The sequence below is a fragment of the Heteronotia binoei genome, chromosome 21 (genome assembly GCF_032191835.1).
Source record: "Heteronotia binoei isolate CCM8104 ecotype False Entrance Well chromosome 21, APGP_CSIRO_Hbin_v1, whole genome shotgun sequence".
NCBI lineage: Eukaryota > Metazoa > Chordata > Lepidosauria > Squamata > Gekkonidae > Heteronotia > Heteronotia binoei.
Genome location: NC_083243.1, coordinates 20,255,389 through 20,276,181, shown reverse-complemented (window position 1 = coordinate 20,276,181; position 20,793 = coordinate 20,255,389). Strand labels below are relative to the sequence as shown.

The 20,793-nt window shown below is 46.6% G+C and overlaps 1 protein-coding gene across 1 annotated transcript in view; it reads right to left on the bottom strand.

The window, feature by feature from the left end:
• BRF1 (BRF1 RNA polymerase III transcription initiation factor subunit) overlaps window positions 1-20,793 on the bottom strand; it is a 357,225-nt gene that overhangs the window by 137,292 nt on the left and 199,140 nt on the right. The window contains exons 9-11 of the mRNA XM_060261809.1: window positions 15,773-15,812; window positions 15,596-15,688; window positions 13,958-14,209 (exon numbers count right to left, since the gene is read on the bottom strand). Coding sequence (XP_060117792.1) covers window positions 13,958-14,209; window positions 15,596-15,688; window positions 15,773-15,812 — 385 coding nt within the window. The remainder of the gene's footprint in view (window positions 1-13,957; window positions 14,210-15,595; window positions 15,689-15,772; window positions 15,813-20,793) is intronic.

The window sequence follows — 20,793 nt, the reverse complement described above, 5'->3', positions numbered from 1 at the left end:
TGTAGATGACTGGGGAAGGCAATGGCAAACCACCCCGTAAGAAGTCTGCCGTGAAAACGTTGTGAAAGCAACATCACCCCAGAGTCGGAAACGACTGGTGTTTGCACAGGGGACTACCTTTATTTTTTAACTTTATATATCTAAAGCCTTAACATATAATGATGACCACCCTGCAGAGGAAGCCAGGATGGGGGAGAGATGTCGATTCTGGATCAATTTCCCTTCCAAGCTTAACCAAGCCATTACTTTGAGTTCAGAACACAACACAGGAAGGTGAGACAGCATTAGGGATTTTGATGACACAGTTTCAGAGGCAACACAAAATGTCCCCCAAACATAAGATTGCCAACCTTCTGGTGGGTAGCTGGAGATCTCCTGGGATCAGGCCTCGGATTCAGTGGGAGCTCAGAGGAGCACAGCTCCTGAGCCTTTCTGAGAGTTCCACCTCCTCCTTCTGAGAGTTCCACTTCCTTGTCCATTGAATAGTAGGTGCAGCTGCATAACAATCCCTGGATGAGCTCCACCACCTATTTTTCTGCAAAATTACCCCTGCCTGGGATTATAACTGATCTCTAGGCGTTGTGCCAAGCAAGAAATTAGGAATATTACTGCTGTAAAAACTAACCAACGTTTCATGTTTGAAACTGCATGAAAAACCCAATTGTCTTCTGAAGGTTTATTACACCCACTTAAAACAAAACCAATTAGAAGGATTTCCACCCTGCTTTACATGAAATCTCAATAAAATCCAAACTGTAGAATAAAAATAGGACTGGCCCCTTCCAGGATAAAACTCATTATACCATAATTTAAAAATAAGACGTAAGGATGAAATTCCTTGGAGAAGAAATGACATCCGCCCATGCAGGGCTTTTTTTGTAGCAGGGACTCCTTTGCATATTAGGCCACACCCCCTGATGTAGCCAATCTTCCAAGAGTTTACAGGGCTCTTAGTACAGGGCCTACTGGAAGCTCCAGGAGGATTGGCTACATCAGGGGTGTGTGGCCTAATGTGCAAAGGAGGTCCTGCTAGAATTCCTTACAGGGCTCTCAGTACAGGGCCTACTGGAAGCTCCAGGAGGATTGGCTACATCAGGGGTGTGTGGCCTAATGTGCAAAGGAGGTCCTGCTAGAATTCCTTACAGGGCTCTCAGTACAGGGCCTACTGGAAGCTCCAGGAGGATTGGCTACATCAGGGCTGTGGGGCCTAATATGCAAAGGAGGCCCTGCTAGAATTCCTTACAGGGCTCTTAGTACAGGGCCTACTGGAAGCTCCAGGAGGATTGGCTACATCAGGGGTGTGTGGCCTAATGTGCAAAGGAGGCCCTGCTAGAATTCCTTACAGGGCTCTCAGTACAGGGCCTACTGGAAGCTCCAGGAGGATTGGCTACATCAGGGGTGTGTGGCCTAATATGCAATGGAGCTCCTGCTAGAATTCCTTACAGGGCTCTTAGTACAGGGCCTACTGTAAGCTCCAGGAGGACTGGCTACAACAGAGGGGTGTGGCCTAATATGCAAAGGCTTTCCTGCTACAAAAAAAGCCCTGCACCCATGTACACAATCGCTAAGTTCAGACATCACACAAAATCATGATGGGTTGTTGCCATGTTAGTCTTTCTGTAGCAGTAGAAAAGAGCAGGATTCCGGTAGCACCTTGAAGACTAAAAAAAATTGTGGCAGGGTATGAGATTTCTGGAGAAATTAAGCAGCGACTTATGAGCTGGCAGTCCTACTAACCAACTAGGGAAGGGACGGTGGCTCAGTGGTAAAGCATCTGCTTGGTAAGCAGAAGGTCCCAGGTTCAATCCCCGGCATCTCCAACTAAAAAGGGTCCCGGCAAATAGGTGTGAAAAGCCTCAGCTGGAGACCCTGGAGAGCCGCTGCCAGTCTGAGTAGACAATACTGACTTGGATGGATCAAGGGTCTGATTCAGTATAAGGAAGCTTCATGTGTTCATGTGTATGGTTAGTATCAGGGCTTTTCTTGTATCAAAAAACCCAGCAGGAACTCATTTGCATATTAGACCACACCCCTGACATCACCATTGTTTCACACAGGGCTTTTTTTTGTAGAAAAAGCCCAGCAGGAACTCATTTGCATTTCTGGAGAAATAAGCAGCGACTTATGAAAATTCATACCTTGCTGTAAATCTTCTATGTCTTTAAGGTGCTATTGGACTTTTGCTCTTTTCTACACAGACCCTGGTTTTGCTAACAGTGTGACCAGTCTTCTGGTGAAGCCGGGAGATCTCCTAGTATTTCAACTGATCTCCAGCTGGCAGAGATCAGCTCCCCTGGAGAAAATAGCTGCTTTGGAGGATGGACGCTGTGGCACTGTACCCCCTGAGGTCCCTCCCCTCCCCAAACCCCGCCTTCCCCAGGCTCCACCTCCATAATCTCCGGGTATTTCCCAAACCAGAGCTGCCAATCCTACTGACCAACTATGATTAGTATCAGGGTTTTTCTTGCATAAAAAACCCCAGCAGAAACTCATTTGCATATTAGGCCACTCCCCTGACACCACCATTGTTTCACACAGGGCTTTTTATGTAGAAAAAGTCCATCAGGAACTCATTTGTATATTAGGCCACACCCCCGATGCAAAACACACACACACACACACAAAAACAGCCAGAACTACGTTCCTGTGCATTCCTGCTCCAAAAAAGCCCTGCAACTAACTATGGTTTGAAGTTGAACCGCGGTTAGTCTTAACTGAAGTTTTGTGAGGACATCTTGCGTCATTCCTTACCACCCATCTTGTAGCTCAGCAAGGCAAGGTACCGTACGAGTCTCCACAGAGGACACAGGGGAAAGAATGAAGGTAATGAGATTGGCATTTGGTAAAGGGAAATCAGGATTCAGAGTTGCCAATCCCCAGTTGGGGGCAGGGGATCCCCCAGTTTGGAGGCCCTCCCCGCGCTTCAGGGTTATCAGAAAGCAGGGGCAGGGGTGGGGAAATATCTACTGAGCATTCCATTATACCCAATGGAGATCGGTTCCCATAGGGCATAATGGAGAATAAATTTGTGGGTATCCGGGGGTCTGAATTTTCATCTGACAAACACGCATGCAGCATGGAAGGAGCAGAGTTTGAGATCTGTATATATCAGAGGTGGTCAAAATTGCCTAATGCAGGAGTCACATCAAATAAACATCAGAAGAGAGCCACGATACATGAATGTCAGATGTTTGAGAGCTGGAGGGAGGGAAGGAGGGAAAACAGATGGGGCTGTAGGGAGGGAGGGAGAGGTGGAAAGAAATCAACGTTAAATGCATTCCACATGCGGCTGGGTGGCTTGGCTTAGATAAGTGATTTAAAAAGAGGAATGTGGTGGGGGCTCTGAGAGCAATATGTGTGAAAGAGCCACATGAGGCTCCCAAGCCACAGTTTGGCCACCCCTGGTATATATCAAGTTCCCTGTTCATGATCATGTATGATTTCAAGAAGCCTGCAACAAAAATGGTGGTGTTCAAAAACTCTCAACCAAATTGCATGCTGTACGTTTGATCGTTGCTTATTAAAAACTCCTGGTAAGCAAACCTGGATCTTGCATATTGTTTCCCTACAGGGCTTTTTTTGGTAGAAAAAGCCCAGCAGGAACTCATTTGCATATTAGGCCACCCCCTCTGATATCACCATTGTTTCACATAGGACTTTTTTTGTGGGGAAAGCCCAGCAGGAACTCATTTGCATATCAGGCCACATCCCTTGATGCCAAGCCGGCCGGAACTCCGTTCCTGTGCGCTCCTGCTATTTAAAAAAGCTGTTTCCCTGGGATTTCTGCAATCCTGTTTCAAACAATTTATTAGTAACATATGGTAACATAGTCAATTTCTTACATCATTAATAACTAATTTCCCCCTCTATCCCATATATTACTTTCTACCCATCCCTCCCTCCGTTACTTGACCCCCACCGGTGTACTAAACTAAAAATATTAATATTAAAGGTACCCTTAATTATTAAGAACCAAAATTAAAATCCTCCTCCCTCTTATATTTAATCATTATCAAAAATTGTCCAATGTCCTTTTATTTTCCACTCTTCTCCTACGTAACGTCTGAACTTTTTCCACTCCATCTTAAATACTTCCAAATCATTGTCTCTTAAGGTTCTTGTTAACTTGTCCATTTCACTCCATGTCATAGCTTTTATAATCCAATCCCATTTCTCTGGTATTTTTTCTTGCTTCCACAACTGTGCATACAATGTCCTAGCAGCTGAGAGCAAGTACCAGATTAAATTTCTTTTGGAAATTTTTCCATTTGTAATCCCAACAGAAAAGTCTCTGCAACTTTATTAAATTCATATCCCAAGATCTTAGATATCTCTTGTTGAATCATCTGCCAATAATTCTTCGCTCTTTCACAAGTCCACCACATATGGTAGAAAGAACCTTCATGTTTTTTACATTTCCAACATCTGTCTGGCATCTTATTGTTCATCTCTGCCAACTTTTTAGGAGTCATATACCATCTGTATATCATGTTAAAACAGTTCTCTTTGATACTCTGACATGTTGAGAGTTTCATAGAGTTCTTCCACAAATATTCCCATGTATCCATCTGTATTTCTTTATTTACACTAATTGCCCACTTAATCATTTGTGATTTCACTACTTCATCTTCCGTAGACCATTTTAAAAGTAACATAAATTTTCGAGATTAATTTTTCATTATCTCCAAGCAGAACTTTTTCCATTTCTGTTTGTTCTCGTCTTATTTCATCAGTTTTAAGATCACTTTCCACCAAACTCTTTATTTGTTGCATTTGAAACCAATTGCATTTATAGTTCAATTCCTCAGCAGTTTTCAATTCTATTTTACCGCTTTGTATTTTGAATAGTTGATTGTATGACATCCATTTTCCCTCTCCTGAAACAGCTGTTATTCTTATTACTTCTGCTGGCGCTATCCATAGCGGTTTTCTCTCATCACCACATTTCATATATTTCATCCAGATACTTAGCAAATTATTTCTTATGTAATGGATTTCTGCAATCTTGGAGTTCTCGGCCAGAGCCCCCAAAGGTAGCCTCGTTTCTTGAATGAAAAAAAGCTTAACGATAACAGGACTGCCAATGCTACTAAATAATAATAATAACGTGGAGACCTTGCTAGCAGAGCTTTGCATCACGCTCTCTACGGGACCCAGGAGGTCAAAGTCATCAAGAGAGGTCATCTAGGGCAAAAACGCAAACTGAATAAAACACAGCTCAGGGTACCTTCTGCAGCTCTTGCGCATTGATCGATCGTTTGTCATACTGTCTTCAAAACAGTTAACCCCGGCAAAAATCCTATCTGGGCTTCTCTGTCACTTCCCGCCAAGGGCAAGGCTTGTGGCTTCTTAGCACAGGTTAATAAATCTTCATCTGCAACAGCAAATGAGATTATAGGTCCTCCCTGCGCCAGATACCAAAATAGGGGGGAGGGGGTGATACCAGTTTTGACATTTTGGTCTTCAGGATGATAACTGCTTGAATAACGGGCCTGTAACAGGTTTCATTTTCATTTGAGCCCAACAAAAGCTCCGTGTAATCGCTGCGGTTTCATTTTCCGTAATAAGCAAGATCAATATTATCACTTTTTGTGTGTGTTCTTTTAACACGAGGATCATTGGTTGGAGGAAAACGGAGGAGAAAGAGAGAGAGAGAAATAAGTGAGGGGGGGGGTCATTCTTTCTGCTAGCTCCGTAGTGACTGCTCATCCAAATAATTGACTGCTATCAACTCAGGAGCCGCAGACAAAGGATGCAATCCATTCTCCGGGCAGGAGGTCTTTCCCCTCAACCCCTCACCATTTATAGGTCAAGCTCTTCCTATTACCATCTCCTCGGTCATGGTCCTTTCGGCGCCTCTTCTAGATGATGATGGAAGAGCTCGTCGAAAGGACAGATGAACCTCAGAGGCTGCTGTGTACGTAAGGCAAAAAGGATCACCCAATCCTAGGACCCTTGCATATGGCTCCGCTATGTACCCCATGAGAAGACAACAGGAGAAAGGAGGGACAAGATGCCTTTGTATGCTAAATACCGATATGGTTCTGAAGCCCAGAGCCTCTAATATGCCTGGGGTTGCCAAGTCCATTTCAAGAACTATCTGGGAATTTGGGGGTGGAACCAGGAGACTTTGGGGGGTGGAGCCAGGAGCAAGGGTGTGACAAGCATAATTGAACTCCAAAGGGAGTTCTGAGCATCACATTTGAAGGGACCGTGCACCTTTTAAATACCTTCCCTCCATTGGAAAGAATGGATAGGGGCACCTTCTTTTGGGGCTCACAGAATTGGACCCCCTGGTCCAATCCTTTTGAAACTTGGAAGGTATTTCGGGGAGAGGCACTGGATGATATGCTGCAAATTTGGTGCCTCTACCTCAAAAAACAGTTCCCCCCCCCCCCGCAAAGCCCCAGATACCCATGGATCAATTCTCCATTATACACTATGGGAATCAGTCTCTACAGGGAATAATGAAGTGCCCAGAAGACTTCCCCCCCACCCCCCCGCTTTCTGATGACTCTGAAGCAGGGGGAAGGCCTCCAAACCAGGGGATCCCCTGCCCCCATCTGGGGATTGGCAACCCTAAATACGCCACAAAGACAGAAGGAAGCAATCCAGCACTTTAACGAGAGCCAGCGTGACGTAGTGGTTCTTAAGAGCAGCAGACTCTAATCTGGAGAACTGAGTGTTATTTCCCACTTTTCCACATGAAGCCTGCCGGGTGAGCTTGGGCCAGTCACGGTTCTCTCAGGACTTTCTCAGCCCCACCTACCTCACAGGGCACCTGTTGTGGGGAGAGGAAGAGAAGGCGATTGTAAGCTGCTTTGAGACTTCTTAGGGTAGAGGAAAGCGGGGGCTTAAAAACCAATTCCTCCTCCTCCTCGTATTTGTTGCGCAATTGTGTTTCCGTAAAACAAAAAACTTAGAAGTGAAAATGCTCCGGTCTAACGCAGCTTTTGCCGAAGCGGTAACAACACGTTCAAACATGCCCAAGTCTGCCAAAAGTGGATGCCACCCTGCCAAGTTAATGAATGACATTATCAATCATAATGTTCCAAGAAAGAATCCAGCCAGACAGGGAAAACACAGCTGTGGCCTTAAGAAGGTACATTTGCTGATGTTCACCGTGTGTGACACTGCCAGGCCCTCAAGCCACAATTCAGCTTTCTTCGCAGGGGAAAGTGAGGATAAAGGACCTAACACTGCAAGAAAGCCCGATAATAAATTCAGTTTCTGCCCCTGCTTTCCTGCAACGGGAAATACACACAACTCCATCGATGCCATTGGAAAGGAAATACCACATAGAAGGGTGTAAGAACATAAGACAAGCCATGCTGGATCAGGCCAGTCCAACACAGTGGCGCAAAAACCCAGATAGGGGAGGGACGGTGGCTCAGTGGTAGAGCATCTGCTTGGGAAGCAGAAGGTCCCAGGTTCAATCCCCGGCATCTCCAAAAAAGGGTCCAGGCAAACAGGTGTGAAAAACCTCAGCTTGAGACCCTGGAGAGCCGCTGCCAGTCTGAGAAGACAATACTGACTTTGATGGACCAAGGGTCTGATTCAATATAAGGCAGCTTCATATGTTCATATGTTCAGATGCCATCAGGAGGTCCACCAGTGGGGCCAGGCCACTGGAAGCCCTCCCACTGTGCCCCCCCCCAAGCACCAAGAATACAAAGCATCACTGTCCCAGACAGAGAGTTCCATCTATACCTTGTGGCTAATAGCCACTGATGGACCCCTGCCCCGTATGTTGATCCAATCCCCTCTTGAAGCTGCCTACAGATGTAACAACAATGGTCACGACACCACACTGGATTCACGATTGCTTCCATGCAACGGAACCCAATGGATGTTTAAGATCCAATGGATGTTTAAGATCATTGAACGCCATCCTAAATCTGTATCGAAACTAGCACCGAATTATTTTAAACTGTTTAACGCTTTTAATGTAAATGTTTTTATTGTAAGCTATGTGTTGTGAGCTGCCCTGAGCCTTTCAGCGGGGAGGGCGGGATATAAATCCAAATAAATTTATGGCCGCTGTTATCATATAGGTTGTACAGCAGCAAAGTGGAGTAGAAACTATCAGTCTTCGGATATAGTGTCTAAACAGGCACTCGCAGTGTAAAACGTCATGACCCCTGGAAGTTAAGTAATCCCTCTGCCCAGGGCTTTCTTTGTAGCAGGAACTCCTTTGCATATTAGGCCACACAGCCCTGATGCAGCCAATCCTCCAAGAGCTTACAGGGCTCTTCTTCCAGAGCATACCGTAAGCTCCAGCAGGGTAGGCTACACCAGGGGTGTGTGGCCTAATATGCAAAGGAGTTCCTGCTACAAAAAAAGCCCTGCCTCTGCCTTCCTTCGTATATATTAGCCAGAGAAATTTAAAAAAAACAAAACACCTTCTTGAACACACCTTAACTTGTCGAGGGGCCTAAACTCCTTAGATTTTGGGCTGTATCAGCAGGGTAGATAGCTATCTGACAGCAGTGAACTTAGGCAGATCATGAGAAGGAGGGCAAGAAGGGTTGCACCAGTGCTTAGTTCTCTTGGCCCTTTCTTACATGTTCAGGGAAATGCTGATCGTCGCTTTAGGGTCAGGCAACAATTTTTCTCCAGGCCAGTTTGGCCAGGGATCCTGGAGGTTTTTTGCCATCTTCTAGGCACGGAGCAGAGGTCACTGGGGATGTGAGGAGGTATTTGTGAATTTCCTGCATTGGCCATGGGGGTTGATGACTCCGGAGGTCTTGTCCAACTCTATGATTCTATGATCCTAGCAGAGTCACTCAAGGCAGAATCATCACAGCAGAAAAACCAGTCTATGATTCATCCACCCCCTCCACAATCAACAGCCACATCAGCAGAAGAGAACAAATTATTCCAATGGGGGGAGGAGGGTCATAGAAAAAGCCCAGCAGGAACTCATTTGCATAATAGGCCACACCCCCTGGCACCAAGCCAGTCAGAACTGCGTTTCTGTGCGTTCCTGCTCAAGAAAAGCCCTAGATCCAAAAGTGATGAGGGCAGACGAATTCTTGAAGGGCAGCTACTGGGAAGTGGTAGTCATGGAAATGGGACATTGGCAGAGGATCTGTCATGGACAACCGCAGTGCCACTTCAGCTAACTCTGGCAATGGTGAAACACTTCTTACTATCTCATAGCTTGAAAGCCCTAGGATGAGACAATTCAAAATGGAAAAAAAATGATAGGATATTTTTGGAGGTCATTAATACATAGGGTCAATGTCAGTTGGCAGCAACCTGACAGCGCACAAACACGCATTGACTTTGTTGTTGTCCAGCACAACAAATGGTATCTAAATGAAACTGGTTGTTCTTTCAATTTGTTAATTATACTATATTGGCACAGATTCTGACTTGGTACTATTTTGCATGCTTAATCACTGCCTATCAGCTATATGTAACTCTGCTCAATGTACCCCGTTTCAAGATGGTGAGGGGTCTGGAGATCAAGTCCTGTGAGGAAAGGCTGAAGGAGCTGGGCATGTTTAGCCTGGAGAGGCGGTGGCTGAGAGGTGATATGATCACTGTCATCTAGAGGATGGTGAGGAATTGTCTTCTGTGGCCCCAGAAGGTAGGACCAGAACCAATGGGTTGAAATTAAATCAAAGAGTTTCCGGCTCAACATTAAGAAGAACTTCCTGGCCGTTAGAGCAATTCCTCAGTGGAACAGGCTTCCTCGGGAGGTGGTGGGCTCTCCTTCCTTGGAGGTTTTTAAACAGAGACTAGATGGCCATCTGACAGCAACAAGGATCCTGTGAATTTAGGGGGAGGTATTTGTGAGTTTCTTGCATTGTGCAGGGGGTTGGACTAGATGACCCTAGAGGTCACTTCCAACTCTATGATTCTATTATTCTATTGCCTGATGAAGCGTGCATGCGCATGAAAGCTTACATTCTGAATAAAACCTTGTTGGTCTTGAAGGTGCTACTGGACTCCAACACATGGGGTAAAGTGGAAATTCTTGCCTGGTTTCAGTGCAGTGCGTGAAGCTGCTTCCCAGCTGCAAAATTCCTCAGCAAGCCAGCCCTCATTCAGACATCATGGCGAGCTAATTAAGCAGAGGTTTGGCATGGACACAGCTTGTTGGGTTTTGCTCCCACCCCTCCTGCTTCCGCGAGGGAATGCAGCCTGCTCCAACCCATCAGTTGTGCCGGCTGTGACACATGAAGGCAGACCTCCTTGGCAAACAGGGGTTTTGTTTCCCCCAATAAGCAGGGATTCTAAGCCCCGATTAAAGGCCGCTTGGCCCAGAGTAAACAAAGTCCAACTTGCCAAAGCCGCCTGAGAAGCCTTCGATCAAGCACTCTGACCCTAGAGGAGGAGGGAGGGGGGAGAAGCAAGGGAAGGAACAGTTGAGCATTGCAAAGAAGCCATGCTCACACGAACAAACTTGAACAAAGCCTGATGTGATGTCTGAATGCCACCTTGATCTCAATCAGGTTTTGTTTTTGTTTTTAAAACAAGGGTTTTGCAAACCTCCAGGCAAGGTCTGGAGATCTGCTATTACAAGCAATCTCCAGATGACCAAGATCAGTTCCCCTGCAGAAGTGGCACCTGAGTTTTGACCACCATGTGACACAGAAATGTTGACTGGATAGGCCATCGGCCTGATCCAACATGGCTTGTCTTATGTTCTTATCTTTTAAAATGGCTGCTTTGAAGGGTAGACTCTATGGCATTATACCCTGCTGAGGTCCCTCTCCTCCCCAAACCCCGCCCTCCCCAGGACCCACCCCCAAAATCTCCAGGTATTTCTCAACCCAGAGCTGGCAATCCCATGTTCACGGTATTAGAGAGCCAGTTTGGTGTAGCGGTTAAGTGTGCAGACTCTTATCTGGGAGAACCGGGTTTGATTCCCCACTCCTCCATTTGCAGCTGCTGGAATGGCCTTGGGTCAGCCATAGCTCTCTTATCTGGGAGAACCGGGTTTGATTCCCCACTCCTCCACTTGCACCTGCTGGAATGACCTTGGGTCAGCCATAGCTCTGGCAGAGGTTGTCCTTGAAAGGGCAGCTGCTGTGAGAGCCCTCTCAGCCACACCCACCTCACAGGGTGTCTGTTGTGGGGGAGGAAGATAAAGGAGATTGTGAGCCGCTCTGAGACTCTGAGATTAGGAGTGGAGGGTGGGATATAAATCCAATATCATCATCATCATTTAGGCTGTTTTTCTACATTCAAAAAAGAACATATAGCTGTTTCAGTGTCAGCACTGCAGCGTTCACAAGAACTTGAGTGTTTTGGGGTTTTTTAATGTGCAACCACCATGTTCATATCAAGCAAGCAACCAGATCGCGATGTCTGCAATTTGCACCGAATGCTTCAGGTATTGGCAATTGCATATGGGACAGAGACGAAAAGAGAGGGAGGTTATGTCCTGGCATTATCCTTCCGGCTGTGGCAAGATTTTCACATCTCATTAACGACATAATGAAGGCTCAATCACAGATACAATAGTCTATAAAGACTGCCCAATTTATGAGCAGTACACACACACACACACACACACACACAATGGCTGATTGGGAAGGTTCGCTTTCAAGGGAGATTTATCATTTCCCTCTTAACGAGACCTTCTCAGCAGGATAACAGCACGTGGAATATCCCCAAAGAGCAAACTGTGAAAGCCATTTGCATATGTTGGGGAGGGTCTGTTCTGGGTCTCATGTGCCTAAGCGGTCATGCATCAGGGGATTTTAACAAATAACGCTAAGGATTGCAACAATCATGCATGGCTCGCTAGGACCAATTAGGACCATTCGCTAGGGAGCAGTGTTCCCGCTAAGCTGAGTTAGTGTGAGCTAGCTCACAGTTTTTTAGCCTCTGGCTCACACATTTTTGTCTTAGCTCAGGAAAAAATGGCCCCAGAGCAAAGTAATTTATGCACTATAGCTCGCATTTTTATTGCCAGTAGCTCACAACTTTAGTCCAGGAGCTCACAAAGTAAGATTTTTGCTCACAAGACTTCACAGCTTAGAGGGAACACTGCTAGGGAGTGGTCCAGATTAGGACAATGCTGAGAAGCAGCAGGATTTTTCTCAAGGGAAAAAGCATCAATTTTGAATGCACAAATGTTTGCATTCCGGTGATTCACAGATACAGGTAAAGGTAGGCCCCTGTGCAAGCACCAATCGTTTCCGACTCTGGGCTGACATGGCATCACAACGTTTTGCAGACAGAAAGACATAAACGTCCTCACACAGTCTTGGGGAAGGATCAAGATGGGTAGCCATGAGAGTTAGCCTGTAGCAGCAGAAAACAGCAAAAGTCCAGTTATCTTCAGGTGTCTGAAAAAGTGAACACCGCTTGCCCCTCTAAGAAATTGGACACCAACCGCTCGGGGCTTGCAGAACTAGTTAGTATGCCGGAGTTTTGTTTGTTATCAGAATTAACCAGAGAAATCACTCCACCAACTAAAACCACACATAAATGGCCCCACAGAATCAAGAAAGAGCCACCGATCTATAATTCCTTTCCAGGAAGACCACGGTAAAGCCTTTCTTGGTGCTGCTATGCAAAATTGGGCAAAAAGTATAATTTTGTCCTTGAGAGAGGGCGGCAAAAATGGATACCATAAGTCCCCTATAGACAGGTCAATCCTAAATTGAAAGGAAAAACCCAAGGCCCTTTGGCCAACCTTCAAGCGTTCAAAGACCATTCGAAACAACAATCAAAAATAGTCACAGGATTAAACAGTGTAGGTAGTGATGGAAGGCAACATCTTATGTACAAAATGAGGATAGAACAGGTCAAATCTTCTAATTTTGAGAGCTTTAAAAATTCTCAGGGGAGAAACCAAACTTGCTCATTATTGGGCTGTTTGTTAGTCCTCAAACCATTTGTTTCAAGAGAAGTCCACCTTGATACCAGCAGTTAACAATAACCAGGGGTGGAATTCTAGCAGGAGCTCCTTTGCATATTCTATTAACTGCATATTAATTCTATTAATTGCATACTAATTCTATTAATTGCATATTAATTCCAGCAGGAGCTCCTTTGCTTCACACATCCCTGATGTGGCCAATCCTCCAAGAGCTTACAAGGCTCTTTTTTTGTAAGCTCTTGGAGGATTGGCTACATCAAGAGTGTGTGGCCTAATATGCAAAGGAGCTCCGGCTAGAATTCCACCCCTGACAATAACCACACAAGCAAATATGGTCTTGCTAGGCTGATATTATTAAGACGCCGGTATATCTATGCCCTGCTTTCAGAGGGCAGCCATCTTGGACTGCAGAATTGCAGCTGGAGTCACCTCCAACACCTTCTCAGAGACCAACAAGGTATCTGAAGAGTCAAAGTTCCCTTTGTCAGACACCCAATGAAGGGAGCTTAGATTCTTGAAAGCTCATCCCCTGCAAATCTCATTGTTCTCTAAGGTGCTATGGGACTTGAATCTAGCTGTTCCTTACTTTGGCTGCTGTGGATCCTCTCATCCGATTTTGAAAGTTCCAGGCAGAAAAAACTAATTGGTTTGCACCAAAAACACAACCTGACCCAAACTTCAAACTCCACACCAGGTGTGGCCAAATTTGCTTAATGTAAGAGCCACATAAAATAAACATCAGATGTTTGAGAGCTGCAAGACTTGAATGTCAGATGTTTGAGAGCCATAGGAGGGAGGGAGGGAGGGAGGAAGGAAGAAAGGAAAACAGATGGCAAGGAGGTGGGAGGGAGAGGTGGAAGGAAAACAACTTTAGCTTTAAATGCATTCTCCAAGCCACTGGCTGGCTTGGCTTGGAGAAGTGATTTAAAGAGAAAAATGCCTTCTCCAAGCTGGCCAACAGGGCAGTGGGGGCTTTGAGAGTCACAAGATATAAGCAAAAGAGCCACAAGTGGCTCCCAAGCCGCAGTTTGGTCACCCCTGCTCTACACGAACCACCAATGACTTTCTGCAGACCAAAATTTAACAGACATGTCCCCTTCCTCTCATACTTACTGTGGTCCCGGCCCTTGGTCAATATGCACTCTTTTATCGACTCCGTTATCCCGAGACTGGCCGCGGTCGGGAGAGGGCCGAGTAGGGATTCCAGGGCTGGTGGCCGAGTGGCGGCTTCTTTCTCCTCCAGTTTGTCTTTCTCGACGAGCTCACTGTAAAAGTCCTTGTTTAAGTGGTTGGCCGCTGCTTCCAGCTCTTCGTCCTCTCCCTCCTCCTCGCCGAATATACTCAAGATGTTATCTTCCACGCAATCTTTAAGGGCAGAAGATCAAACCGTTCCATCAAATACATTTAAGCAGAGAAGTGTGGCCTCCTGTAGAGAGCCCCAAGGACCTCCCACGGTCACAATTTCTTCCTTGAGTAAGATCTAACGGGCAGCTCATTAACTTTTTCTTGGCGAAAGAGCTGAGCCGCAGCACCAGAAAGTTAAAAGTCAGGGCTCGTGTCCCCCGCCATCCACCAAAACACCAGGGGTGGAATTCCAGCAGGAGCTCCTTTGCATATTAGGCCACACCCCCCTGATGCAGCCAATCCTCCAAGAGCTTACAAGGCTCTTTTTGGTGGTGGCTACAGGCATAGCCAGCTACAAGAGGGGACTGGATAAACATATGGAGCAGAGGTCCATCAGTGGCTATTAGTCACGGCGTATTGTTGGAACTGGGGCAAGTGATGCTCTGTCCTCTTGGTGCTTGGGAGGGGCAACAGTGTGAGGAATTCTCTGGCCCATCTTGAGAGCCAGTTTGGTGTAGTGGTTAAGTGTGCAGGCTCTTATCTGGGAGAGCCGGGTTTGATTCCCCACTTCTCCACATACAGCTGCTGGAATGGCCTTGGGTCAGCCATAGCTCTCGCAGGAGTTGTCCTTGAAAGGGCAGCTGCTGTGAGAGCCCTCTCAGTCCCACCCACCTCACAGGGTGTCCGTTGTGGGGGAAGAAGATAAAGGAGATTGTAAGTCGCTCTGAGTCTCTGATTCAGAAAGAAGGGCGGGGTATAAATCTGGAGTCTTCTTCTTCTTCCTCCAGCACCACCCCTTCTTTTCTGGCTTTCCAAATATTGGGACTTCCCAAAAAAAGTTGGGGAGGTGGATGCAGTTAATTATCAGCGGCGTCCTAAGCAAAGTTATAGCCTTCCAAATCCATTAAAGTCAATATTTATTTTATTTTTATTTTTGATTTGATTTGATTTATATCCCGCCCTACCCCACCGAAGCGGGCGCAGGGCGGCTCACAGCATAAAAATTCTAACAATAAAATAGGCTTAGAAAGGGTGTAATTCTGCTTAGGGCAAGTATCTCCTTCGCTACAATCTTCTCCCTGACGTCTCCAGAAAGTACATCTACGCATGCTGCCTTCCCCACTCTAGCAGATGTTTCATTCCCCTCCCAATGGACTTACTAATGGAATATAACGATCTCAATCCAGCAAGCCACGGCACTGACACAGCCTCCCCCCACCCCGCCCTGGTACCCTCCTGTGCCCCCTCCCTTGACTTTCTAGCTCACCACTGGAAAGATTTTGGCACATGCTGCTTCACTGCAGTCAAGTTGATGACAATTATAAATCGGAAATGCAAACTTGGTGCAAAAATCTCATTAGTATTTTCAATCGAGTCCTCAATTAATTTTGAGTCAAGCAGACTTACCGTCTTTGGTATAATTTGCATATACTCCTTTTGCTTTCGGCCGGCTGTTTTCTAATTCGATCTCTATTTCGTCTTGGTAGCTCGATATCTCACCTGCAGTAAATACAGAGAGCTGTCGGCAAGGTGCAGACGATACGTGGCTTCAGAGAGTAGGCAGAATGAAATGTAGCCCCCTACCTTCCAGCTCTTCAAGTTTCTTCGACAGCTCCTTTTCAAGCTGGAGGGAGAGAGGAACAACAGAATTAAAGCGGAAACCAGGAAAACTTACAAAGAACTATATGTGCTTCGAAAGGTACAGCCTCGGGCAGGATAAAATCAGCAGCAGGAGTCCACTAGATCTCATTGCATCAAGATACAATTCAAAGGGTTTGCAGGAAGAGAGTGAAGATCCCTGCTGGATCAGACCAATGGTACATCTAGTCCAGCATTCTGTCTCACACAGTGGCCAACCAGTTCCTCTGGAGGGCCAACAACAAGGCAGAGAGGCAAAGGCCTTTATTAGAACATCAGATGAGCCCTGCTGGATCAGACCAGTGGTCCATCTAGTCCAGCATCCTGCCTCACACAGTGGCCAAACAGTTCCTCTTGAGGGCCAACAACAGGGCAGAGAGGCCGAGGCCTTCATTAGAACATTAGAAGGGCCCTGCTGGATCAGACCAGAGGTCCATCTAGTCCAACATCCTGTCTCACACAGAGGCCAACCAGTTCCTCTGGAGGGCCAACAACAGGGCATAGAGGCTGAGGCCTTCATAAGAACATCAGAAGAGCCCTGCTGGATCAGACTACTGGTCCATCTAGTCCAGCTGCCTGTCTCACACAGTGGCCAACCAGTTCCTCTGGAGGGCCAACAACAGGACAGAGAGGCCAAGGCCTTTATTAGAAATCAGAAGAGCCCTGCTGGATCAGACCAGTGATCCATCTAGTCTGGCATCCTATCTCACACAGTGGCCAACCACTTCCTCTGGAGGGCCAACAACAGGGCATGGAGGCCAAGTCTTCATTAGAACATCAGAAGAGCCCTGCTGGATTAGACCAATGGCCCATCTAGTCCAGCCTCTGGAGGACCAACAATAGGGCATAGAGGACAAGACCTTCATAGAAACATCAGAAGAGCCCTGCAGGATCAGACCAGTAGTCCATCTAGTCCAGCATCCTGTCTCATACAGGGGCCAACCAGTTCTTCTGGAACATCAGAGAGGCCGAAGTCTTCCCCTGATGTTGCCTCCTGGCTGTGGCATTCAGAGGCTTAGTGGCTCTGAACATAGAGGTTCCCCCCGCCCCTCAGTCACCATGGCTAGTAGCCAATGACACACTTATCCTCCATGAATCTATCTAATCCCCCCTTTAAAGCTGTCTACCCCTGTGGCCATCATTATATCCTCTGGCTGAAAACTCCACATTTTAATCCTTCTCTGAGCAAGCTAGTCTCATGACCCAGAAGTGCGGGGGGAGGGGAGAGGTAGTCTGGGAAGCAGATTTAAAATACCGTTTGAAATTCAGGGCCAACTCACTAGAGTCACACCTCAACCTGGTATTCAAAAAAGGAACTCACCAACATTGTCCGCAATGCTAGAACACCACAAACAAGTACCCATGATGAAATTTCTGCCACTGCAACTTTCGTATGGCCTGTCTAAAACCTGGGAACAGGTAGGAACAGGTGACAGGTGACAGGTGACACTGCACTTAATCAGACCATTAATCCATCAAGGTCAGTAGCATCTACTCAGACTGGCAGGGGCTCTCCAGTGTCTCATGCACGGGTCTTTCACATCACCTACTGCCTGGTCCTTTTCAACTGCAGATGCCAGGGATCAAACCTGGGACCTTCTACATGCAAAGCAGAAGGTCTTCCACTGAGCCACAGTCCCTCCCCTGAAGATCCTTGGAGGTGGGGGGATGAAAAGCCCTAAAAATCAACAGTGTGAGGATCTGGGTGCAGAGCAGATAGACATTCTGAATTGGTTTTAGGTATTTTATTCTGTGGATGTGGAATAATCGGGGCTTTTTTGTAGAAAAAGCCTAGCAGGAACTCATTTGCATATTAGGCAACACCCCGATGCCAAGCCAGTCAGAACTGCGTCCCTGTGCGTTCCTGCTCAAAAAATAGCCCAATTTTGTCAGATCTCGGAAGCTAAGCAGGGTTGGTATTTGGATGGGGGCCCACCAAAGAAGACTCCGCAGAGTTTCTGCCATCAAGTCACAGAGGAATCATGGTGACCCTGCACGACAGCAGCTCCCGATCTTTCTGAACCTATGGGAACCTTTGCAATCCTGGCTTGGTGTAGTGGGCACCACCACAAAATGTCTCCCAGAAAACAGCTGCTACAGGAGGTGGAGCTAGCCACAAAATGGTTGCTACAGTACAGATCCTTGTGCTGGGGTGGCAGCTCCTGCCAAATAAACTTTTAGAACATAAGAAAAGCCATGTTGGATCAGGCCAATGGCCCACCCAGTCCAACACTCTGTGTCACAGAGGCCAAAAAAAACCCCCAAGTGCCATCAGGAGGTTCACAAGTGGGGCTAGAAGCCCTTCCACTTTGCCCCCCCACCCAAGCCACCAGGGAAAGGGCTTTCTCCGTTATGGCCCCCGTATGGTGGAATCAGCTGCCGGAAGAGGTGAGGGCCCTGCGGGACTTGGCGCAGTTCCGCAGGGCCTGTAAGACGACCCTCTTCCGGCTAGCCTATACCTAGCCTATATTTAGCTAGGATGACAACCTGATGTAACTGGCCAGCCACCTGTTTACAGGAAACTGAATTACTCTGTTTTTAATGTTTTAACTGTTTAAATATTTAACTGTTTTATACTTGAAATTGTTCAAATTTTATGTTTGATTGACTGTTGGAAGCCGCCCTGAGCCATTCGTGGGAAGGGCGGGATATAAATCCCAAATAAATAAATAAATAAAATAAGAATACAGAGCATCACTGCCCCAGACAGAAAGTTCCAACAATACGCTGTGGCTAATAGCCACTGATGGACCTCTGCTCCATATGTTGATCCAATCCCCTCTTGAAGCCGTCTATGCTTGTAGCTGCCACCACCTCCTGTGGCAGTGAATTCCACATGTTAATCACCCTTTGGGTGAAGAAGGACTTCCTTTTATCCGTTTTAACCTGACTGCTCAGCAATTTCATCGAATGCCCACGAGTTCTCGTATTGTGAGAAAGGGAGAACAGGACTTCTTTCTCTGCTTTCTCCATCCAGGCACTTAATCACTACACCAAACCGGCTGTCTTGTGACCGTGATGGATCACCACTCTGATTCAGTATAAAGCAGCTCCGTTTGTTCTTTTAAGCCATGGTTTAGAGGACCCGTGATCTGACCTCGTTTGCATATTAGGCCACACCTCCTGAGGCCAAGCCAGCCAGAACTGCGTTCCTGCTCAAAAAAAGAAGCCCTGAATGTCAAAGCTTTACCTTCGGATGTGGAAAAAAGCTGGGGGGAAATTGACAACACAGGCACCCAACTTAACAGCTAATTATAGCACACGACTGGTGTGCATCTTTGCAGCATCACTGACTTTAACAGCAACAACAGCTACTGGCGACAGAAGCGTATTATTCATACCCAAATGCCAGAAAGTACACATGAAACTGCCTTCTACAAAATCACGTCATTGGTCCATCAAGGTCAGCGTTGCCTGCTTCCACTGGCAGATGCTCTCCGGGGTCTCAGGGTAGAGATCTTTCACATCATGTACTATCTGGTCCTTTTTAAAAAAAACTACAGATGCCATAAACTGAACCTCAGATTTTCTGCATGCCAAGCAGAGGCTCTTCCACTGACCCACGACCCCTCTCAAAAGGGGAGGCATGGGCCATTCTAGGGGCCTGGATCCAAGCCAGGTAGGGCGTAGTGTCCCCTATGAGGAGCGGACTTTTCTTTTTCTTAAATCAGCTTCACACCAGGAGCGAGATTCATACACTGACAAGGAAATTGCAACTGATCAGCCTTGCGCTTTCTTGCCTTTGACAGCCTTAAACATCAGAAGAAGAAAAAGAAGATTATTATTATTATTATTATTATTATATTGGATTTATATCCCGCCCTATACTCTGAATCTCAGAGTCTCAGAGCGGTCACAATCTCCTTTACCTTCCCCCTCCACAACAGACACCCAGTGGGTGGGACTGAGAGAGTTCTCCCAGAAGCTGCCCTTTACATAAGAACATAAGAGAAGCCATGTTAGATCAGGCCAATGGCCCATCCAGTCCAACACTCTGTGTCACACAGTGGCAAATTTTTTTTGCGGCTAATAGCCACTGATGGACCTCTGCTCCATATTTTTATCTAAACCCCTCTTGAAGGTGGCTATGCTTGTGGCCGCCATCACCTCCTGTGGCAGTGAATTCCACATGTTAATCACCCTTTGGGTGAAGAAGTACTTCCTTTTATCCGTTTTAACCTGTCTGCTCAGCAATTTCATCGAATGCTCACGAGTTCTTGTATTGTGAGAAAGGGAGAAAAGTACCTCTTTCTCTACTTTCTCCATCCCATGCATTATCTTGTAAACCTCTATCATGTCACCCCGCAGTCGACGTTTCTCCAAGCTAAAGAGTCCCAAGCGTTTCAACCTTTCTTCATAGGGAAAGTGTTCCAGCCCTTTAATCATTCTGGTTGCCCTTTTCTGGACTTTCTCCAATGCTATAATATCCTTTTTGAGGTGCGGCGACCAGAACTGCACACAGTACTCCAAATGAGAACGCACCATCGATTTATACAGGGGCATTATGATACTGGCTACTGATACTGAGAGCCATGGCTGACCCAAGGCCATTCCAGCAGCTGCAAGTGGAGCAGTGGAGAATCAAACCCAGTTCTCTCAGATAAGAGCCCACGCACCTAACCACTATACCAAACTGGCTCTCCAAGGACACCCACTGATTTTACACCCATCATGAAGTGGCTGAAGGCCACACTTAATTTGTGACTTTTTAATAGGGCTGGGGAGACAACAGGCTGCCATGCTCGGTTTCTGCAGGCGAGGAACCTTTATCTGAGTCCACAGATTTTATTACTACAATCTTTTTCAGTTGTTGAACGGAAAACTGTCTTCCCCGGAAGCACAAGCACACAAGATCTACATGGTGTGCCCCACGCCGACTCCGTGGTGTGAGACGGTTCTCTGGCTCCTCTGCCTGAGAAGCCCCTGTGTTACAACCCATGTTCCCTCTAGGCTGAGTTAGTGTGAGC